The 25,097-nt window shown below is 43.0% G+C and overlaps 1 protein-coding gene across 1 annotated transcript in view; it reads right to left on the reverse strand.

Annotated features, from left to right (window-relative positions):
* Positions 1–21,736, reverse strand: part of NTSR2 (neurotensin receptor 2) — a 117,920-nt gene extending 96,184 nt beyond the window's left edge. Inside the window, exon 1 of the mRNA XM_040348570.1 lies at positions 20,581–21,736. Within this exon, the coding sequence (XP_040204504.1) occupies positions 20,581–21,243 (663 nt within the window). The 5' untranslated portion in view covers positions 21,244–21,736. The remainder of the gene's footprint in view (positions 1–20,580) is intronic.
* Positions 21,737–25,097: the final 3,361 nt, after the last annotated feature.

The following is a 25,097-nucleotide window of genomic DNA, read 5'->3' on the forward strand; positions in this document are numbered from 1 at the left end:
CAAAGCTGTCCTGTGCATATTATATATCTGCTAGATTGATGCCTCCCCAGCACTCTGACCCCTTAACATCTCAGAAATCCCCCCGGCACTCTGACCCCTCTACACACAAGATATCCCCCAGCACTCCCAATTTCGGGGCAGCATGGGCTCAAGGACCAGCTGCTTTGGGGAAAGTGCAGGGGCCCCCATGCCATGCAGCTGGGGCCCCTGGGCAGTGCCCAGACGTGCCCTCTCATTAAGACAGCCCTGGGTATGGTGTGTTCAGGGTGATGTGCAGTTTTAGTTTTTCACCATACATAGCGTTTTGCTTTTAGCCCAAAAAGTTAAATTTTGGTCTCATCTGACCAGAGCACCTTCTTCCACATGTTTTCTGTGTCCCCCACATGGCTTCTCGGAAACTGCAAACAGGACTTCTTTCTAGGTTTCTTTCAACAATGGCTTTCTTCTTGCCACTCTTCCATAAAGGCCAGATTTGTGGAGAGCACCACTAATAGTTGTCCTGTGGACATATTCTCCCACCTGAGCTGTGGATCTCTGCAGCTCCTCCAGAGTTTCCATGGGCATCTTGGCTGCTTCTCTGATTAATGCTCTCCTTGCCCAGCCTGTCAGTTTAGGTGGACGGTCATGTCTTGGTAGGTTTGCAGTTGTGCCATACTCTTTCCATTTTCAGATGATGGATTGAACAGTACTGTGTGAGATGTTCAAAGCTTGGAATATTTTTTTATAACCTAACCCTGCTTTAACCACTTGACCACTGGGCACTTAAACCCCCTTCCTAACCAGACCAATTTTCAGATTTCGGTGCGCTCACAATTTGAATGACAATTACTCAGTCATACAACATTGTACCCATATGAATTTTTTGTCCCTTATTTTAACGCAAATAGAGCTTTCTTTTGGTGGTATTTAATCACCGCTGTTTTTTTTTTTTTTTTGTGCTATAAAGACTGTAACAAAACACAATTGTGTTTGTTTCTGTTATAAAATTTAGCAAATTAGTCATTTTTCTTCATAAATTTTAGCCAAAATTTATACTGCTAAATATCTTTGGTAAAAATAACCCAAATTGATGTATATTATTTGGTCTTTGTGAAAGTTATAGAGTCCACAAGCTATGGTGTCAATCTCTGAAAATTAGTCACACCTGAAGTACTGACGGCCTATCTCATTTCTTGAGACCCTAACAAGCCAGAACAACACAAATACCCCTCAAATGACCCCTTTTTGGAAAGTAGACATTCCAAGGTATTTAGTAGAAGGCATGGCGAGTTTTTTTGCGTTGTAATTTTTCCCCACAATTCTTTGAAAAAACAAGATTTTTTTTCTTTTTCTTTTTTTCCTCAAAATTGTCATATTAGCAGGGTATTTCTCACACACAGCATATGCATACCACAAATTACACCCCAAAACACCATACATACAGAGGCCCAACATGCAGGGAGCACCCTGAGGCGTTCTGGAGCATAGATTACACATCTAAGACTACCTCTTAAATTTTTGAAGGCCTTGGAGCACTAGGACAATGGAAATAAAAATGAAAACACCCTAACGTATAATCTATAAGGCATAATGAGTCTTTTGAACGTATCATTTTTTTCTAAACGTTTTTGGAAAATGTGGAAAGAAAATGAAAACGCATTTTTTTTACACAAAGTTGTCCATTCATACAATATTTCTAACACAAAGCATGTACATACCAAAAATGACACCCCAAAATAGATTCTCCTACTCCTCCTGAGTATGGTGATACCACATGTGGGAGACTTCCACAGCCTGGTCACATACAGAGGCTGAGTATGGCTGGGAATGGCTGAGTATGGCCGTGCTGCTGTCAGCGGCCATTTACTGTAATCCGTGATGCACCGGATCCTCTGTATCTGGAGGTCACGGACACTCCCATGTGCCCGCCCCAGGGGGCGCACGGGAGCGCGATTCAGGGAGGACGTCAATGTATGCCCTCCCAGAGTAATCGAGGCCGTGCTGTAGCCGTCATTCGGCTATGGCACGCTCGGTAAGTGGTTAAACTTCTCCACAACTGTATCCCTGTCCCATCTGCTGTGTTCCTTCGCCTTCATGGTGCTGTTTGTTCCTTAAGGTTCTCTAATAAACCTCAGAGGGCTTCACAGAACATCTGATTTATACTGAGATTAAATTGGAAAATGTCAAGGGCTATGAATACTTTTTCAAGGCACTGTATATGATGCACTATCCTGACCACTCTGTATGGTGGGAGTGCAAAAGTAAGAAGTTTGCAAAGTACATAACAGCATAAACATTTATGCAGTCAGGAGTATGTAATGAACAGCACAGCTGTTTGAATAGCGCCTATTGAATCTGCCAACGGCCATTTGCTGTCAACCACAAGGGAGGGCGGACCTGATGGGGAACTAGTCTTAGGCCCCGTACACACGACCGAGTTTCTCGGCAGAATTCAGCCAGAAACTCGGTCGGGAGCTGAATTCCGCCGAGAAACCCGGCCGTGTGTACACTTTCGGCCGAGGAAGCCGACGAGGACCTCGGCGAGGAAATTGAGAACATGTTCTCTATTTCCTCGTTGTTCTATGGGAGAACTCGGCCCGCCGAGGTCCTCGGCGGCTCCAGGACTGAACACGCCGAGGAACTCGATGTGTTTGGCACGTCGAGTTCCTCGGCCGTGTGTACGACAACAAAACTTCTCAGCTGCTGTGCCTGTTTGTGTGATGAGACAGTGGCCTGAGAAGAAGGTCACAACCTTGAGCCTGAGCTACACTGAGGATGGAGTGTCTGGTATGGACTCCTGCTGGCCACCTCCTATGACAAAACCATGTACCTGTTTCAGACAGGTACGTGCATTTGTTACAGGCACCAACATTTGCAGTGAACAGGTAAAATGTCTACAGCACACTTCATGAAATCCAGAGAGTGGGTGGCAGGATTTGGAATTTAAATTATGGGCCCACATGTGGGCAACCTCTGAATGGCGGTACCCCATTGGTACCGCCATTATGTTATTTTGCTTCAACCTGAAATATCACTTCTTTTACTATATCGTATTATGCTTATGTTCCAGCATTAAAAATGAGCTGCTTTATTTTGTCAAGTGCATTACTCTGTTAATATCACCATTAAAAGCCATTCCGTTCCTGCATTAACAATTATCTGCTTCATTTTGTCAAATGCATTATTCTGTTAATATTCGAATTAAAAGCCAGAGGCTTTTCAGAGGTGTTAAAACATCAGATGTATAGTGAATCTCTGCAGGTACTGTAATTGGTAATTCCTAGAACAGTTTAAAGCTGGTATTGGTTTTCAAGAGGTCTCACGTGAGAGATTGCTGCAGTCTGGTTTTAGGAGTTGAAACAATAAAATATGACCTGTAAGAAGGTGGATGATAAATGTTTATGTTTTATTAAAAAAAAAAAAAAATCTTAAATGTTCTACTGCTTTACAGTTGATGTACCATATGTGGTTTGATTTTTGTTATGTTATTGCACTGTGCAGTTGTGTTTGCTCTGCTGAGGTGGTTCTTCTTGGGAGGTAAGGGTTAACGTTTTAGGAACGTATTGCCTTATGCACGGGCAAACACATCGATTGGAAGGGAACTACCTCTCAGGGGCGCCATAGTTGGTAAGATGGTTCCAGGTCTCCCCAGTTATGGAAGATATTCTGCTAAGGATATGAATTACTTTTTGCACTTAAAGCGAAGTTCCACCCATTTAAAAGTGTAGCTGCTGACTTTTAATAAGCAGACACTTACCTGTCCCACGGTCCAGCGATGCGGCCACACAAAGCCTGGATTCTCTTCCCCTCTTCTCTGCAGGGCCAGCATTGCAAGTGTGGGCACCCAGCTGTGGCTTCACAGCGGGGCGCGCACTGCGCATGCGCGAGCCGCGCTGTGCATTATGAATGGCCGTGCAAACTTCAGGGAGGGAGGGGGGAGAGATGAACTTCCTCCTGGTGCCACGGGGAGGAAATTCATCTGGGAGCTGGGTACCTGTGAAAACTAGGTAGCCCCCCAAAAAAGAAGTGACATGCCAAATGTGGCACGTCCGGGGGTCACGAGTACTTAAAGCAGAAGTTCCATTTTTGGGTGGAACTCCGATTTAACCACAACCTTTAGGAGCCCATCTGGGGTTCCAAGGATATGAACTTATGAATGGACCTAAAGTGTTAGTTCACCTTAAAGCGGATGTGCCACTAAACAAATATATTAAAAGCCAGCAGCTACAAATACTGCAGCTGCTGACTTTTAATATAAGGACACTTACCTGTCCTGGAGTCCAGCGGTGATCGCAGCAGATGACGAGCCGATCGCTCGTCACCCTGCTGCTCCCCCCTCCATCCACGGTGAGGGAACCAGGAAGTGAAGCGCTCCGGCTTCACTGCCCGGTTCCCTACGGCGCATGCGCGAGTCGCGCTGCGCCCGCCGATTGGCTCCCGCTGTGTGCTGGGAGCCGAGTGTTCCCAGCATACAACGGGGGACGGACGGGAAGCGAAGAAAAAACCCGTCTTTTGCCCGTATCGTAGGGCCGGAAGTGGGTGCAGATACCTGTCTGTAGACAGGTATCTGCACCCCCCTCCCCCCTTAAAGGTGTCAAATGTGACACCGGAGGGGGGGAGGGTGCCGATCAGCGGGACTCCACTTTAGAGTGGAGATCCGCTTTAACATGCCTCCGGTCTCCACTGTACTTGCCTCCAGCAAGACTGAGCTGTCTGAGCTTTTGCAAGTCGCTCCACCAGTCTGGAGATTTCTCTACACTCCATCCAGTGCTACAAGGACAGAACAGATGGATTCCACTTCATCAGCACGGTCACATGGAATTTAAAAGGACTTTCACAAGGCATGACTACCTCATGGCAAAAGGGGCACCAGGAGAATAAATAAGGAGCACTGAGCACTGAGAAGATTATGTACAGAAATAGGTATTGAAGACATCTTTGTTGATTTGTTCTTTTGTTCACTTAAGTAAATGTTTATTTTTATTCAACTTGTCCTGGTCTGAAGTTACTTGAGGACAGTTCTAAAGGGTTACAATGCATGTATGGCATTGGAGAATAGGAATGAGCTTCATATTCGAGTTGAACTCACATTCGACTCGAACATCGTATGTTCGATCGTTCATCGAATTACGAAAGTTTTGGGCCGTTCGCGACAAATTTGAGTGGCGTGTCATGGCCCATAATTCACTGCGGCATCGCAGTGCATTGCTGGCTGATGATTGGCCAAGCATGCACCATGACCCGCATGCTTGGCCAATCACAGCGTGCAAAAAACAGAGAGCCATAATTGGCCAAAGCAAGGGTGGCTTTGGCCAAATATGGCTCAGGGAGTTTAGTACACGCCCCATGCTATATAATGCTGCATGGAAGTCGGCCTTGTGTAGTGTGTTGGTGGTTTACAGAGAGAGACAGAGAGAGAGAGAGAATTTCATTTTTTGGAGTTAGATAGAGCAGGCAGGCAGGCTAGTCAGAGTTACAGTGTGTAGAGGATATATATGTATCCCAGGTGTTGTATATATATTTATACACTGTATTGAGTTTAGCTAAATCCGCTCTTCCTAATTTACTGACAGGCAGGCAGGTGATTGTGCTAGCTGAAGTATTTTCACGTGGTGTACTGTCTGTGTCCTCTGTACAGTGTGCACCTAAAGCTACGTCAATAGATTTTAGAGCTGCACGATTCTGGGAAAAATGAGAATCACAATTCTTTTGCTTAGAATGAAAATCACGATTCTCTCACGATTCTCAAAAAAAAGCATGGTGGTTTTGTTAGCATGCATTTTTGTTATTTTTTTTAAATTTTATTTACACACACATTATATATATATATATATATATATATATATATATGTGTGTAAATAAAATAAAAAATCACAAAAATACATGCTAACAAAAGCACCATGCATTTTGATGCAGCCGCATTAAAAAATAAAATAAAAAAAAGACCCATGCACTTTGGTGCTATTGAGGGGTGGCAGGCAGTTCATTCTTAAATTAATAGGCTGTTCTGCAGCAAGGCACATACTCTAATGCATCACATAGATGTGAAGTTGAACCTTTAAAACACAGTCAGGAGGCATCAAAAACCACAGCAGTGATAGCTGATAATAGCATGGTTTGTACAATGTCACTACAGTACTAGTGTTGCTCACGAATATTCGCATTGCGAATATTCGACTCGAATATAGCATATTCAAGAAATCGCGCTATATTTCGAATTTCGCGGTGAATATTCGCAATTCCGAATATTCGCATTTTTTCAATTTGATTTTTAAAACAGATCACATCCTATCGACGTCTAAAAGCATTGCTGGTATGATTAGAGACCCTGGGCCGAGTAGCTAAGCTGAGGCGATCCTTTTATGTTGCCAAATTGAAAAAAAAAAAATTGCGATTTTTCTCTATTGCGAATGCGAAAATGATTGCGAATTTTCGATAACTGTGGTAGGAGAACTCTGATTGTCTCTGATGCAAAAGGGGGGGGCTTTGTGTATGTGTATGTTATGAATATTTGTATGTTTGATATTATTATTTTTTGTAAGAAGGAAAAAATTGCGCATACCTTAAAAAAGGGGAGAATACAGCAGCAACTCAAAAATGTTATACAACATAAATTAATACAAGACAGAAAATGGAGTCGCTCTACAAGAATAAAAAATATGTCTAGTGACAAGACATGTGGGCAAATTATAAAATAAGCAAGCGCAAATAACTTGTGAAATACACAGTGAAACAAATATATAAAGAAATATAGTCCCAATAATAGAAAAATAATCTTTCATAAAAATGTCTTTGATATGTGAAGTGAAAAAAAGTCCAAAGCATGCAGCATGAACGTGTTCAATCTTCAAGGTGTTTGATTGACAAACGGCTGTGACAGATGGATAGAGTAAAGAATCATCACCAATGCAAAACACTTTTTATTTTCTATTGTAAAATATCACGAATATTCTGAGCCAATCAGAGTGCTCCTTCCGCATTTGCCGAATATTCGCAATTATTTTGTATTGTAAAATATCAAGAATATTCTGAGCCAATTAGAGTGCTCCTTCTGCATTTGCCGAATATTCGCAATTATTTTGTATTGTAAAATATCAAGAATATTCTGAGCCAATCAGAGTGCTCCTTCTGCATTTGCCGAATATTCGCAATTATTTTGTATTGTAAAATATCAAGAATATTCTGAGCCAATCAGAGTGCTCCTTCCGCATTTGCCGAATATTCGCAATTATTTTGTATTGTAAAATATCACGAATATTCTGAGCCAATCAGAGTGCTCCTACAGCATTTGTCGAAATTGCGCAATAAATATCGCATTCGCATGTTGCGATATTTCGATAAAATATCACGAATATTCTGAGCCAATCAGAGCGCTCCTCCAGCATTTCTCGAAATTGCGCAATAAATATCGCATTCGCATGTTGCGATATTTTGATAAAATATCACGAATATTCTGAGCCAATCAGAGTGCTCCTACCGCAGTTATCAAAAAATCGCAATTATTTTCGCATTCGCAATAGCGAAAAATCGCAATCATTTAATTTCGATAAAATATCACGAATATTCGAATTTAGCGAATATATCTCGAATATTCGAATATATATTCGAGATATATCGCGAAATCGAATATGGCATATTCTGCTCAACACTATACAGTACTACCCTACCTCACTGCGCACTCAGTGCTGTGCTCCTCGTTTCCCAAGGCAAGCGTGAGACACTGTCTGTGTCTCTGCACCACCCATGGCCAGTGGCGCGCCGCGTCACTCATTGAACTGACGTCAGTTCCGGTTGCTGACGTCAGTTCCGATATCCGCCTTTTGCGTTCCATTTTGGTTATGTGGATTAACCGGCGGCTACATATAAAGATCACGGGTCATCCCGCATGTAGAACGCGAGGGGGGGGGGGTTAATCGAGATTGCAATATTCTTGCGATTAATCGTGCAGCTCTAAAAGGCAGGGATCTTCTCATATTAATACCACAGGCAGGGGATCATTCTGCAAGTATTTTCACGTGGTGTGCTGTGTCCTCCACAGTGTGCACCTAAAGCCACGTGAATACAATTGCTGTTGTTGCCAAATTAATATCACAGGCAGTGGCTGATCAGCAAGTATTTTCACTGTGCCCATTCCTGCGCCCACCAAGTCCTACTTGCAAACGGAAGGAGACAACAGGAAGTGAGAGGAAATCTACCCCTAGGAAGGGAAATTCTCTTCTTAAGAGGTGTCTCCTGTCCACTGATGCTTTATCACCAATCCTTGTTTCACTAAAAAAAAATATTTTTTCAAAGAATCATTTGTCATTAGGACAGAAAGTGAGGTGCAATCTTCTGAACAGATGCGCACAGACAGCAAAACAAATGTTACAGGGGTAATAACGACGGCGTATCTCCGGATACGCCGTCGTATCTCTGAGTGTGCGGGATCGTAACTATGCGACTGATACATACGTAACAATCAGTTAAGCATAGATTTCCATAAGATCCGACCGGCGTAAGTGTCTTTCACCGTCGTATCTTAGGCTGCATATTTACGCTGGCCGCTAGGTGGCGCTTCCGTATATTTACGCAATGAATATGCTAATTAGATAGATACGCCGATTCATAAACGTACGTCTGCCCGGCGCATTTTTTTACGTCGTTAACGTTAGGCGTTTTCCGGCATAAAGTTACCGACTACTATATGAGGGGTATCATATGTTAAGTATGGACGTCGTTCCCGCGTCGAGTTTTGAAAAGTTTACGTCGTTTGCGTAATTCGTTCGCGAATAGGGCTGTACGTAAGTTACGTTCACGTCTAAAGCAATGACGATTTGTGGTGCAATTTCGAGCATGCGCACTGGGATTTTTTCACGAACGGCGCATGGAAAAAAGTCTGATGGGGCCCACACACGATCGGAATTTCCGATGAAACAAGTCCATCTGACTTTTTTAATCGGAAAATCTGATCGTGTGTACGTGGCATATGATGCTCAATGTCAGCACAAGTGCATGCAAAACACCAGATTGGCTTCCAGTCCTGCATCCCATTGTCCCAGGCTGAATGCCCCCACACAGGGGATTCTAAATAAAGGTCAGGTTCTTACACTGCTTGCATTAAAATATATTTAAAGTGTATATCCAGCCAAAGGTTTGCAAATTAGTATTGGATAGAATTTGGGAGGATTAGAACCCCTGTTGGTTCTTATGGCTGTCTGGGTCTTCATTAAAGCAATTTTCTCCCAGTTAGTGTCTTGATGACAGCGGTTTTACCAGACAGGGATTAAGGGAAAATCTGCAAAAGGGACACAGACAGAAAAAAAAAGCTAAAGCATAAAATGGGCAATTACAAGGGGTCTACTTAAAGCGGGAGTTCACCCGAAAAAAATGTTTTAACATTAGATTGGGCCTAATTACGGGAAGCAGAATCGGGTGTTTTGTTTAAAATCAATGCAGTACTTACCGTTTTAGAGATAGATGTTCTCCGCCGCTTCCGGGTATGGTCTTCGGGACTGGGCGTTCCTATTTGATTGACAGCCTTCCGACGGTCGCATACAGCGCCTCACGAGTTGCCGAACGTCGGTGCGGCTCCATACGGCGCCTGCGCACCGATGTTCGGCTACTTTTGGAAACTGGTGACGCGCTGTATGCGACGGTCGGAAGGCTGTCAATCAAATAGGAACGGCCAGTCCCGCAGCCCATACCCGGAAGCCACAGAGAACATCTATCTCTAAAACGGTAAGTACTGCATTTATTTTAAACAAAACACCCGATTCTGCTTCCCGTAATTAGGCCCAATCTAATGTTAAAAAAATGTTTTTGAGTGAACCCCCACTTTAGAGTTCAATGTATTTTTATTTTTATTTTCAAATTTAACAAACATAACAACGTCAACAGCCGAGTCTTAAACCCAACATAGGTTTACCCGATAGAAAAAGAGAAGAAAAAAAAAAAGAAAATGTTTGTTATAAATGTTATGAATTACATTCAAATTACCGTAGCAATGTTTGGAGAAGAAAGATACATAGAAATAAATGTTAAATAGGCACATATATGGATAATACCTGGTAAATTCTAGCCAAACATGAAATTGAAATTAGGGCCATCCGAGTCCCGACTGCCCCTCTGGGAACCTACTGCAGCCGAGACTGGGGCGGCAATATCTATATTATTTATATAGTCATGACTCGGAGAGAAAACCAAGAAACAAATACATCGTTGTCTGGGAACCAGGTCAAAATACCAAGCCCGCAGACAACAGATAAGAGAAAAAAAAAAAGTGGTCGATTTAGTTTAATTAACTCTAAGTAGAGGCCACATAGCAAAAAATAGAACAGAACTAATAATATGTGCTAGAGTCAAAAAGAAAAGGCTAAAAAGGAAAGCAAGAAAAGAAAAGAGAAAAGAAAATAGAAAAAAAGAGAGGGGGAGGGTAGGGAAGGGGAGGGGAGGGGGAGAAGGAGTCGGCATCTTCCGGTTCAAGACTACCTTTCAACCTAATGAAATGGTGTGTAGGGCGACTTTTTTTTTTTTTTTTTTTTAATAATTCACAAAGAGTTAAGGTGAGCTCAGCCTAGATTTTAATCTATCCGAGGTACTGTATTGTTTCCATACATTCCAAGTAGAGAGAAAGAGATTTGGCATGCATTTCCTCCATGAGCATAATATTATTCATCTCGCTTACCCATTCAACCAGAGTCGGGGGGACAGCAGATCTCCAATGTCTGGAAATCAACTGTCTGCCAGCACTGACACAGAATTTCAAAAGGGTATGATTTTCAAACTTAAAGGAACCGGGAAGAATGGAAAGCAGGGCTATAGAAGGAGAAGGGGTTAATATTTTATCATAGAGGTCTCCATATATCTGAAAAATCTTTTCCCAGAAAGGGCGAATTTGGTCACAGTCCCACCATGTATGGTAATATGTACCAATATCATGATTGCATCTCTAGCAGGAGTCAGAAGCAGAAGGAAACATGATCTTGAGGGTAACTGGGACGCGATACCATCTAGCCAATACTTTGTAATTTTTTTCTTGAGCGTAACTCGAGATGGAAGACTTGTGTGTATAAAAAAAAGATTTACGCCAATCTGCCTCACTGATATCTTTGCCTAAGTCCTCCGACCAAGCTGCGGCAAACCTGGGTAAGAAGTTATGTGTATGACCCAAGATCAATTTATATATCTGGGATAGGGTGTGTAGCGGAGTGTGGGAGGCCGAACATAATTGCTCAAAGTCAGTCAATGGTCTATGGACCTGGCCACTTTCATGAAGCGATTTACAGTATGTTAAAAGATGTAGTCGTGTAAGCCAGGTCACGCGAGAAGAATTTATGGGCTTAGATGTGATAAATGTCCCCGACAAGGCATTCAGGTAGCAGTTAGCAGTAGGCCATGAGTCTCTCTTATAGTTATCTATTGTCGAAATACCTCTACTTTCCGGCAAGGCTGAGTTATCGAACAATGAAGTCAGAGGCCCCGGGTCAGTAGAAAGAGCATATGCCTCTCTCTTCCTATACCAGATATCCAGGGCGTCTAAAGTCAAAGGAGACAGCCCTTTAAAAGACCGGTATATCTTAGCATACCCCCATAATAAAGCCCTGATGTCTACAGGGGATAGATCTTGCTCCACCATAGTGGAGACTTTATAGAGGGGGCGGGGAAACCACTCTAGAACGCGAGAAAGTACTGCGGAAGTGTGGTATAGTTCGAAATCAGGAAGGGCTGTTCCTCCACTAGTAATAGGGGAGCATAAAAGTTTATGTTTTAGCCTTGGGGGATTTCCTCTCCAGACAAACCGGATGGCCATTGATCGGAGTGAACGAAAGAACACAGAAGGCAGCGCTATCGGGAGTGCCTGAAATAGGTATAGTGTCTTGGGCAGGACGTCCATTTTCAAAACATTCATACGCCCAAACCAAGATATGGGAAGGTCTATTCGGTCCTCCATAAGACGTCTTAATTTTGTTAAAAGAGGACAGTAATTTAGGGTATAAACCTCCGATAGTTTTGCAGGAATGGCTGTTCCTAAATAAGAAATAGAGCTCTCCCTCCATTGAAAAGAAAAATTAGTTTTTAGAATATTGAGAATTGGTTGAGGTAGTGATATATTTAAAGCTTCCGTTTTAGATAGATTTAATTTATAATTACTAAACCTACCAAACCTGGCCAATTCCTGCAAAATAGACGGAATACTTATATGGGGATGGGTTACATAAAGAAGCAGGTCATCTGCATATAGGGATAATTTACAGTTGGAGGATGGTGTTTGTATACCTCTTATACTAAGGTTTGTTCTAAGTGCCTGGGCCAGGTGCTCTATGACTAACACAAAAAGGAGAGGGGATAAGGGGCATCCTTGTCTAGTGCCATTCCCGATTGGCACCGTGCCTGACTGAACGCCGTTCACCAGCACAGTGGCTTGAGGGGACGTGTATAGTGACATAATGCGAGATAGCATCTTAGGTCCCAACCCTATCTGAGTGAGTGTTGCTTGCAGAAAAGGCCAACTGACCCTATCAAATGCCTTCTCTGCATCACAGGAGAGAAGGCACGCTGGTATCTGATGGGTTTGAGCATAACTAATCAGATGGAGAGTCTTGGTGGTGTTGTCCCTGGCTTCACGTCCAGGGACAAACCCCACCTGGTCTCCGTGCACGATGTTTGAAAGGAATGGCGCCAGGCGGTTTGCGAGAATTTTTGCAAATAACTTTAGGTCGATATTCAGGAGGGATATCGGCCTAAAGTTAGAGCACTGGGAATGATCCTTGCCTGGCTTGGGGATAACCACTATCTGTGCCAGTAAAAGAGAAGGAGACGGATGACATTGTTCACTAATAATATTGAAGGCTTTCGCTAAAAGAGGAGCTAGTTGTTTTCCAAATGTTTTATAAAAGCGGGAAGTGAACCCGTCCGGGCCAGGACTTTTACCATTTTTTAGTTCTTTGATGGTGGATAAAAAATCAATATCAGTAAGTGGTTGTTCTAGTTCATCGGAATCCATTTTTGTGATAGGTGGAAGTGAGGTTTCAGTGATATAGGCAGACATGTCCGGTAGTAACCCGCTATGGTCCGATGGAGATAGAGGGGTCTGGGGAGGAAGGTTATAAAGATCTGAATAATATTGGCGGAATTCCTCTGCTATAGCGGAGCTAGCCGTCAGTTTACCCTTACTCGTGGAGGAAATGAACGGGATATGTTTCCTAATCTGGGGCGAATTTAGTACCTTTGCCAATCGTTTACCACACTTGTTCGCTTGGGAATAATATGAAAATCGTCCTTTGTCTCTAGCCACCAGAGATCTGTCGGAGATAATCTGTAACAGATCCCGACGAGCGTTGACCAAATCCACATTTTTTGATGCATCAGGGGAACGCTTGTTTGAATCCTCCAAAGAAGCGATAATCGCCAAAAGGCGATTAGTGTCTGCTTGGCGTTTTTTTTTTAATCTAGAACCGTGTTTAATAAACGTGCCTCGCAGAACACATTTAAGTGCTTCCCATTTTATAAGTGGATTAGTGTCATCGTTTGTATGATCAATGATAAAATTTGTGATAGTCTGAGTAATATCGGCAATACAAACTGAGTCTAACAATAAGTTGTCATTAAGCCTCCAAGAGGTTTTAGGTTTATGAAAAGGTTCTTTTCCCAAGGTCATGTGAATAGGTGCATGGTCTGACCATAATATAAGGCCAATCGAGGTAGTAGGGGAAAAATCCAACAGCGACTGGGATATAAATATATAATCCAGTCTGCTGTAGGATAAGTGTGCGGGGGAGAAGTATGTATAGTCCCTGGCAGAGGGATGGAGTACTCTCCACACGTCTACCAGGGAGAGGTCCAAAAATAAAGTGCGCAACTTGGTGATGGTGGCCAAAGAAAGTGAGGACTTACCATTTGATGTATCTAAGCGGGGTATTAAAGCAACGTTGAAGTCACCTCCAAGAATCATGTTGGTTACGCTGAACTTCCTCAGGCGGGAGAGCATGGAGGTAAAAAATGGCAACTGGTCCTGGTTAGGAGAGTATACATTAATCACTGTATATATGACTTTCTTGTAAGACAATTTTAGAAAAATAAATCTTCCAGCAGGGTCTATATAGGAATCTAAAATGTCTGGCGTGAAGGAAACATGAAAAAAAATGGAGACCCCTTTAGACTTCGATATAGGGTTAGTACTATGAAGCCCAGTGGGATATTGTTTATGAAAGAATTTAGGAATTGAGCCTAGTCTAAAGTGGGTCTCTTGTAACAGGAGAATTTGTGTATGGAGTTTATGAAAGTGATACATAATTTGTCTTCTCTTTTCCGGGGCATTCAGGCCTCTACAGTTCAGAGAGGACACAGTTAGATAAGCCGGAGAAGCCAGAGGAAAAGAAAAAACTCATCACATGACCGATGCTTTCTTACCGAAAGGGGGTATGCCGACTCCAGGGTAACGAAGGGGGTAGGATAGGGGGAGAGAAGAAAGGAGAAGAAAAAATAGGGCCTAAGTGGCCAATCTAACATTGTTGCTAACAACATTTCAGCCAGTCCCATATGGGGAGCTGAGAATCCTAAATGGGGTACCGTTATCCTCACACAGAGAGGGAGACAACCCACACACACCGCCTAAAAAGAAAAAAAAAAAGAAAAAAAAAAAAAAAAATACAAAATCTGATGCATTACAAAGTATGATGCCAACAGTAGCAAATGTTACAACAAATACTACAAAAGTGGGATTGTAACCCAAGTTTTGATGGTTATCACGTCACCACATAAGTGAGGTGGTAACCTAGACAATAGTAGTCGTCACTTCACCCCAGAGGAGGCTTAGATGTCTGAGCTCGGGGGGTTCGTGCTTTCTTAGATTGAGTCTTCCAGATAGAGGGAAGCTGGAGTCTCGGGGGTACAGCCCGCAAGGGCCAGTCCAATATGGCGATCTGGGGTAGTTCAAGTGTTCCTACAAACTTAGGGAGATCTTCCAAAGTACGAAAATATGCAGATTTGCCCTCATGGAAAGCGGTTAACTGGAAGGGGAACCCCCAGCGATATTTAATATGTTTAACACAGAGGGCTTCGGTTAGGGGCTTTAATGCCCGGCGTAAGTCTAAGGTTAGTTTTGAGACGTCTGGTAAAAGATGTATTTGAATTTCGTTAAAATGAATGGATTCCTGCTTGCGGGCTGCTTGCATAATAGCATCTTTAACTGCATAAAAATGAACCCTGCAAATCACATCTCTAGGGTGTGAACCCCCACTTTAAAAGAAAATTTGCATTGCCATTCGTCCAACGAATCTGCAAAAATTTATGTTCTTTAAACGATTTTCTCCTCTGAACAAATGTTCTTTTATTATGGACAATACCTCATTATGACCTCATTATGACCATTAGATGCAGCTGATGACCATAAGTAATACATTCAACTTTGTATCTTTTTAACAAGAAATGCAATGTAACTATTCTAGAGACTGTTCAAGGGTTACATTTTTTGGCCAATTTCCTCAAGAATTGTTACATTGTATCTCATTATAAAGCCCCGTACAATGTTCCTAAGCCATAATGTTGTATTTTACTACTGCCTAGAATAAAAGAACATTCCTTCAGAATAAAATATCAAATGGTTCTTCTGCGCTGCTGAATTCCCCCCTTTTATTGATGTAGCCAACCAGCACTGATATATCAGTTACACACTTCAAAACTTTTACAGCCCCTTAAGTATGGCACTACCTAGTCCTTTCTCCATATCTATATAAATATAACAGACATTTACATCCAATTATGTAAATCAATAACTATTTTCATTGCATTGCACTATGATTCATCCATATACTGTAGTTGTGAAATATACAGGTATGAATTTATGCTTAGCATAGTGCACTGAAAATAGTTATTGATTTGTATATGTTTGTATATTTGGATGTATATGTTTTTCATATTTATATAGAGGAAATACAAGACTAGGTAGCCCTACACTTAGGTTATAATTCCTTCAGAACAGAAAATAGCAACATTCAATTGTATCCAATTGGTACAGAATGAATGTTCATGTAGATTGGCCGGACAAATGGCTATGGACATTTTTTATAGATACACCCCAAGGGTTAAAGATCTTAAATCCTTACTGAGATATTAGCTAGCAATTAGTTATTGGATTAATATTACACTGCAAAACAAACAAAAAAAATGTGAGACCACCAATGTTCCACAAACACTATGGTCCCCTTTCCCAGGTCTGTTACCTTTAGAAATGTAACATACCCATTCTGGGCAGTGGCGGGACAAGGTCATCTATATTCCAGCACAAACATGCCAAACTGCACCCCCCAAGATGTATAAGCATTGTGTGTTAGAAAAAACCCCACCCCCCCCCAAAAAATGAGCAATAATCTGCATGCTGACCTCATTCCCTGCCACAAATACCCCCCCCCCCCCCCAAAAAAAAAATAACCCCTCCTAGCACAATTCCTCTATCCTTCAAATCCCTCAAATTTCCTCTCCAAGTACACATCCTCTCCCCCCCCCCACTCCAAACTCTCCCTCCCAGCACAAACACCCCCTCCCATCCCCCTCCTAGCACGAATACCCCCCAATCATCCGCAAAACATCCCCACCCCCCCAAAAAAATAAATTCCTGGATTTAGACTTTGAAGTGACTTTGATAAGACTTCTAAACTTTCTGGCATTGAAGCTGTGTCAAAGTTGGATCAAAGAAGTGCAGGAACCTTTTCGGAAGTCAAAGTGACTTCAATAGTGTCAATTGGAATACTCTCATAGAGATGCATGGCATTTCACGTGTCCTGCGTCTTTGGGTCTCTAAGTTGCAGAAGTGTGAACTGAGCCTTCCCCTCCCCCTCTACCATATCACCTCCTCTAGCACAACTCCGACCCCCCCAAATCCCCCCTTCTAGAACAAATTCTCTTTCTCAATCCCCCCTCCCAACACAAAAAAAACTCTAAATCAGCACTCCTATTACACCCCCTCCCAAATTTCCTCTCCTAGAACAATTCTTACCCACTGTTGCCCCATATTTTCCCTCCCAACACAAATTCCTCCTCCTCAATCTTCTTGCGGCACCCCCCTGCCTCACATGATACAACAGCCGCCCCTCTGGCCCATTCCTTGTCCCAACCCTGGTTCTAAACATACTTCCCTAAATGTATAGGGCCTTAAAACCGAGTACCGCTCAGTGCAGTGCCCAGCCACATCCAACCACTTCGTCTTTCATCCTATTTTGAGAAGCTGCTGGCATTGGGGCTGGACGCTGCAGCTGTGCCTCCCAGGCACCCAAAAATACACATGGGCCAAGCAGGTAGTGTGCATAAGGCCTAACATGTAAGGAAGTTGTACTGTGATGGTAGGTAGGTTGGGGCACCGCTATGTACCACACTGTGTTCTGTGCATTACTGTGCATTACATTTACTGTTCTTTTTTTAATTTAATAGTTTTTATTGATTTTAATAGTTTTAGACAAAAATGACACATACAAAAAAAAAGAAACATACATGACATCATATTGGTGAAATAAGTCACAGGACATAAAAAGTAACTTAACCATACAAACACCACAATGGTAAGAGTGTAACTTATTTCCTGTACTCTACCACGCCCCGAGGGGCCGGTTCACGTGTAGAACCGTGGTAACATGTTTATAGGTTCAAAATAAACTAAAATAAGAAAAACAGAATAACAGAACAAAACTAGAGTAGTAGAAACAATAAAAGCAGTTAATCACCATTTACAATGAACAATGATCCACTATATCTCATTTACTGCGCTTTTACTGCAATACAATTGTGCTATTGGGCCCTGAAAATAATTGTACAGAGATTGTACAGTTTAGATTTGTGTACAAATAGCCCATTCGGATTAATTTCCAAGTTTTAGAAACCACATGATGTGAGATGAATGTCAATTTCCCAATAAAGGAAAACATAATTCTACATTTGAAGTTTTAGTATTATAAAGTACATAAAAATCACTGTGTTCAGAAAAAAAATCAAAGCCTAGTTATTATTTGTATCAAATCCCCTGCTTTGCCTATGTCAACACATTATCAATAATTGGAGATCTTGTTACAATTACACAGCTAGCTAAGATATTATGCAGACAATACAAAGGAAACAAAAACATTGCTAGAAAACTGAAAGTGAGCAAGTGAGAAGCAAGGAGAAATGTAAAACACAAAATTAACTCTACAGTATATATAGGGTGAATATTGAAGGAAGATTGAGGAAAAGAGGAGAAAGAAAAAAGGTAATAAACATATGGGAAGAAGGGGGGAAAAGAGAGAGAGAAAAAGAATAGAATAAAGAGCGAAAAGAGGAGAAAGTGAGAGGGAGAGAAAAGGGGAGAGAGAAAGAGAAAAGGAGAGAGAGGGGAGAGAGAGACCAGCGAGAACAAAAGAGGAGGGAGGGAGAGAAAGAGAAGAGAGAGAGTGACAGGGGAAGAGAGAGAGGGGGGAAGAAACAGTGAGGAGGAGAAGAGAGAGAGGAGGAGATAGAGAGAAGAGGAGAGAGAGGGGGAGAGAGAGAGAAGAGGAGAGGGGGGAGAGAGAGAGGAGAGGGAGAGAGAGAGAAGAAAGAGAAAGAAGAGGGATGAGAGAGAGAGAGGGGGAGGGAGATAGGAGAGAGAGAGAAGAATGAGAAAGAAGAGACATGAGAGAGAGAGAAAGAGGGGAGAGAGAGAGGGGGGAAGAGAGAGAGGGAGGAGAGAGAGAGGGGGGAAGAAACAGTGAGGAGGAGAAGAGAGAGAGGAGGAGATAGAGAGAAGAGGAGAGAAAGAGGGAGAGAGGGAAGAGGAGAGGGGGGAGAGAGAGAGGAGAGGGAGAGAGAGAGAGAAGAAAGAGAAAGAGAGAGAGAGAGAGAGAGAGAGAGAGAGAGGGGGGGGGGGAGAGAGGAGAGAGAGAGAAGAATGAGAAAGAAGAGACATGAGAGAGAGAGAAAGAGGGGAGAGAGAGAGGGGGGGAGAGAGAGAGGGAGGAGAGAGAGAGGGGGGAAGAAACAGTGAGGAGGAGAAGAGAGAGAGGAGGAGATAGAGAGAAGAGGAGAGAGAGGGGGAGAGAGAGAAGAGGAGAGGGGGGAGAGAGGGAGATAAAAGAGAAAGAAGAGGGATGAGAGAGAGAGAGGAGAGGGAGAGAGAGAGAAGAAAGAGAAAGAAGAGAGATGAGAGAGAGAGAAAGAGGGGAGAGAGAGAGAAGAGAAGAGGAGAGAGGGGAAATAGGAGAGGGAGGGGGAGAGGAGAGAGATGAGGAGATAGAGAGAAAAGGAGAAGAGGGGAGAGAGAGAATAGGAGAGAGAGGGGGACAGAGGGAAGAGGGAGAGAGATCAAAGAAGAAAGAGAGGAAGAGAGATGAGAGAGAGAGGGAGGGAGAGATAGATGGGGGGGGGGGGGTAAAGGAGATAAAGTAAGTGATAGAATTTTCTTTCCCTGCCTCAGTCTTATTATATTCTCTTCCTTTATCCCACATATTTCTCTTTGTCTATTTCGCTTAAGTCTTCCCTTGTATCCAACTTTTTCTTCGATTTCTCCAGTTTTTCATCCTTCTGGCCGTTCTGCTCTTTCTAGTTCTCCTTTTTTCCCTTTCTCTATTTCTGTCTCACTCTGTTATTCCCCTTTCTATCATTTTCTTCTCTCTCTATGTTTTTAATTCTATATATCAGATAGATAGAAGGAAAACGATAGAGAGAGAAGAAAATGATAGAAAGGAGAAGAGCTGAGTGAGAAAGAAATAGAGAAAGGGAAAATAAGAGAACTAGAAAGAACAGAAAAGGACAGAAGGAGAAAAAATGGGGAGGTGGAAGGAAAAAGGAAGAAAAAGTTGGATACAAAGGGAAGACTAAAGTGAGATAGAGAAAGAGAAACAAATGTGATAAAGGAAGGAAATATAATAAGACTGAGATATAGAAAGAGAAAAAAACACAGACAATTAGAGGGGATATGAGACACAGAAAAAAGGAGAAGGTGGAAAATATGAGAGGTAGAAAGAAAGAAAGATGGACAAAAGGGGGAGAATATAGTAAGGCTGAAATTGAGAAATAGAGCAGAATGGAGATAATGAGATAGACATAGAGAAAGTGTGAAGAAGGTAGAAAAGAGCGAGAATAGAGTACATAGAAATGGAGAAAGGAGTCAAGAGACAAAGGGGATAGAATAGAGTGAAAAAAAAAAAAAACAATTAACTAGTAAGGATTTGAGTCACAGAAAAGGGAAACGGAGGAAAAAAAAGAGTGAGAAGAAAAACCAGATGGAGAAAGAAAGAAAGAAAGAAAGAAAGAAAGAAAGAAAGAAAGAAAGAAAGAAAGAAAGAAAGAAAACGTTAAAATACCGTGAGAAAGAAATGGAGAAATAGAGCAAGATGGATAAAATGGGGAGAATAGTGTGAGACAGAAATCGAAGAAGTAGAAAAAAGACACGGAAACGGGAAAATGAGAAACAAGAGATAGAAAAAGGAAAATGGCAAATGAAGGGATAGAATAATACAGATTGATAGAAAATGAGAAAGATAAAGAAAATGAATGGGTGGGGGGAAGCAGGAAAATCGGAGAACTAGAGAGAATCTGAGTCACAGAAAAGGGAGACGTGCAGCAGACGACTTGAGACAGTAGCACACCTGTTGCTGAGCGTTCAGTAGACAATATTACCTGGATGAAGATCTTCAGAGTAGCTGTAGACACCAGACTAGTGCAGATGAGTGAAGAGGGATCCGGCTCTCCTTCTGGGCTCATGTTCTCATACTTGATTCCCATTATAAAAGCCATGGGCAGGGCAAAGATTAGGGAAGAGACCCATATGGCAGCCAGAATCTTCTTAGTCCTCATTTTGGACATGACCCTCTTAGCCCTCATGGGGTGGCAGATGGCCAGGTACCTCTCGCAGCTCAGGCTGGCAATATTCAGCACAGTGGCATAGGAACAGATGTCACGCAAGAAATAGTAACCTCTGCACACTGCATCCCCAAACACCCAGGGGTAGTGAAACCAGATGAAGTTGTATAACTCGATGGGGATGCTGATCACCAGAATAAGAATGTCAGATAGTGCCAGGCATACAAGGTGGTAGTGCACTGTGCCCTGCAAGCTGTGCAAGCTCTGCTTCTTCAGCACCAGCTGGATGGTCAGCACGTTGCCGGTCGTGCCCACCAGGAAGATGAGGATGTACAAGACTGTGATGAAGACCTTAGATAATAAGCTAGTATTGACCCCCAGTGGGTGAGATGACTCTCTGGTGGCATTTGGCACCTCTAATCCCCAGGTGAAATTCTGTAGTGCCAGCATCCTCACAGTGTCTGCCAGATCCACACACATACACTGTTGGATGAAGCTCTGGCAGGTTGGTCCTCCTCCAGCTGTAGACCCCACGTCACTCCATGCCCCCCAGACAGGGTGCTGGTGTATATAAAGCACTCAATGAATCATGCCACTTATTAATTAAAGCGCCTTACCTGCTGAATTTTCAAAGGGCTTCAATGCCTGTGCAATCATGCCAGCCAGTTTATAATGACTCCCATAAGAACAGCAGCTTCTGATCCAAATACCGGCTCCTTTTTAGCGATCCAAAGTAAATGCAGAGTACATTCAGAATAATACTGAAGGATAAGGTATTCTGATTTCCAGCAGACACACACATTAAATCCTTCTCCAGGAGCTGTGTGTAAGGTGGGCACACTGATTGCTGGAAAGCTGGGGACCTTTTAGCCTGTGTGCTATAATAATCCAGGCTGACAACAAAAGAGGCAATTGCATCTGATGTGGTTCCCCTGGTTAGAAAAGCAGATTATAAAGAGAACAGTAAATAATCAATTGTAAGTGGTGAGTGCTGAGGACATTTATCTGGTATTTGATCCTTGCTGGTTAAGCCATGATTGTAATTAAATGCGAATCAGTTCAGTTTGATATAAATGTCAGAATTTATAGGTGAGTTTTTAGTAATCACTGTAGAAGAAGACAGGGGCAGGTGGGCTTACAGGTTGGCTATGGCTGCTCTTCTATTATGGGAAAGGCATATTAAAGTGGTTGTAAACCCCAAATACTAGTGCTTGGTTCCCCACTTGGGATGGCACTGCAAGTCCCAGCACCTCCTGGCAGTTCCACTGTAGATAGCTATCTTCCCAGTGCTTACTTCTTTGTTAGTACAGTGACATGGAAGGGTTACTGTAGAGAGGCTATATCGATTCATTTGCATTTCCTATACAGAAATTAGTGTAATATTTATAGGCTGGTAACCTAGGTAAGGGACCAAAGAAGAGCATGAAGATTCTTTAATCCTTTAATGACAGATAATAATCCATATTAGACTTTTAGGGCCAGATCCACAAAAACGGGCGTATATTTAGGCTGGCGTAAATCAGAGTGGCTCCTAAGGTATCCACAAAGAACTTGCTCCCATATGCGGGCTGGCGTAACGTAAATCTGCCGGCGTAGGCCCGCGTAATTCAAAGTAGGCTTGGAGTGGGCGTGTTGTATGGTAATCTGGTATGACACCACGTACGTTTGAGAATCGGCGTATCTAGCTAATTTGCATAGTCTACGCGGAAATCAACGGAAGCGCCACCTAGTGGCCAGCGTAAATATGCACCTAAAATCCGACGGCGTACTAAAACGTACGTCAGTCGGATCTAGCCCACATTCAGTCGTATCTTGTTTTGTGGATACAAAACAAAGATACGACGGCGCATCGTAGAACTTACGCGGCGTATCAATGGATACGCCGCCGTAAGTTCTTTGTGGATCTGGCCCTTAATTTCTAGGTAAAAAACTGGTCATATACAAATAGATGGTTGTCATATTAAAGGGGCTGTAAAGGTAAATGTTTTTTTCACCTTAATGCATCCTACTGCACCGGTCCCCCCCCCGAACCCCCGTTTTACTTACCTCACCCCTCGAAAGTCCCGCGCGCGCGTCCTTGTGATCTTCTTCGGTTCCCAGCCTGGCTGTTGATTGGCTAGGCTGGACGGATTGATAGCAGCGCAGCCATTGGCTGGCGCTGCTGTCAATCACATCCGATGATGCGGCGCGCCGGGGCGGGGCTGAATGATACAGTCAGCGGCTATGCCCGCCGCTGTATCACAGCAGCGCGCCCACAAAAGCTTTCCACCATGCAGCTCGCATGAAGGTGGAAAGCTTTTGCGAGGAGGAGCTGAGACAGCCGCTGAGGAACCCCAGAAGACCGGATTCGGGGACACTGTGCAAAACGAGCTGCACAGTGGAGATAAGTATAACATGTTTGTTATTTAAAAAAAAATAAAATTCTGCCTTTAGTGTCCCTTTAATGCCAAAGTAATCAGGTGTTCAAATCTGAATAGGGTATGAGTTTGTGGAAATCTAACGTAATATTATGGTGGTCAAAGTGACCACTTTATTAATTATTATTAAACTTGGCTGTAGACTCCCTGTTTACTGTATATACCGTATCTCACAAAAATTAGTACACCCTCACATTTTAGTAAATATTTTATTATATCTTTTCGCCCCCCTGATGACGTGTAAACCACGAAACATATGTCGGCGGCGAGTCTGACAGCACCGTTCCCTAGCTGATCCCGCTCCTAGTCCTTTGCAGAGACGAATCTACGTCCGACCAACACGGCAACATACGAGACCTAATTTGGGTACCCTAGCCACGCATGCAGTCCTAGTGCCGGGTAGGCACCTACAAAAGTAAGAGGCCAATTCAGCTTGATTTTAAGATGTTTTAATAAAGCAGTAATGCACTATAGATTTCCCCTGTTTTTTTGTGGATGGAATTTCTGAGATATCATTGATCTAATCATCGTGGCAATCTTCAAGTGTGAGCAATAGTGTACAGGCACTTAACCTGTTCAGCCTTACAGACCTACTTTTTCATTAAAGTGGCCCACTTATTCTGGTAAGCGCATTCCTTTGTAAGAGCACATCGGGTGAAAGTTTAATTAGATGGTGGTGGCTGCAGTATCACCAGGACTGATTGCATGAACACTAATTGAAGTATCCTGTGAAAGGGATCTCCTATGAACTGTGTTTTTTACTGCGTCAATCAAGAGACACCTATCTATCTGGTTGCACGGCACATTTGAATTCACTTGAATCATGCCGGGAAAGACCGGTGTTTCCCAGTGACGTACGAGGGTGCGTCAGAGGGGGCGGGGTCACGTGACGGGTGGCCGCTTCCCCTATATAAGAAATGTCACAGCTCCAGCGCGTCATTCCGTGTCCAGCGGAGAGAGGAGCTGCCTGCTGCACTCTGGACGGATGGATCTTCTCATCACTGGACCGGACCGCTGATCACCCGTCGCTGGAGAGATCATCTGTCGCTGGATAGAAGACAACGTTGGAGCGGGGGGCCGGGCCGAGAGTGGATTCACATCGCTGGATTTTTTATTTTTATTTTTTATTACTAAAGGATTTTTTTCTACTGTGTCTGTGTGTTTTTTTTTAAACTATTTACACTTCCTTCGTGAAATGGTAGAGGTACAGTGTACCCCATTACCAATTAACATAGGGGGGGGGGCCAGGATCTGGGGGTCCCCTTTGTTAAAGGGGTCTTCCAGATTCTGATAAACCCCCCGCCCACAGACCCCCACAACCACCGGGCAAGGGTTATGGGGATGAGGCCCTTGTCCCCATCAACATGGGGACATCCTCCCCATGTTGAGGGAATGTAGCCTGGTACAGTTCAGGAGAGGGGGGGCGCACTCTGTCCCCCCCTCTTTTCTGCGGCCGGCCAGGTTAACGTGCTCGGATAAGGGTCTGGTGTGGATTTTTGGGGGAACTCCACGCCATTTTTTTTTTAAATTTGGGGTGGAGTTCCCCTTAAAACCCCACGTAATTTTTTTTTTAATTGACGGCGGGGTTCCCATTAATATCCATATCAGACCTGAAGGGCCTGTTAATGGAATTTGGGGGGACCCCCAGCTTTTTTATTTTTATTTTTTTATGAATGAATCATCTCTATAATTGCCAGAGCCGACAATTCATTAGAGCCGCAAAGCCAGTTTTAAATGCCCTTTTTTCTTTCAGAAATTACACTTTGTGCAGAGACAGTTCTATGTACGGGAAACATGCGCTTTTTCACATGCTGACTTTAAACCCCCCCCCTAGGTACGAAATTTAAAGTAATATTACACTTTTATTGTTTCACTTTTAGCATTATTAAATTCACTGCTCCTGAAAAAACGGCAGTT

The sequence above is a fragment of the Rana temporaria genome, chromosome 4, assembly GCF_905171775.1.
Source record: "Rana temporaria chromosome 4, aRanTem1.1, whole genome shotgun sequence".
Taxonomy (NCBI): domain Eukaryota; kingdom Metazoa; phylum Chordata; class Amphibia; order Anura; family Ranidae; genus Rana; species Rana temporaria.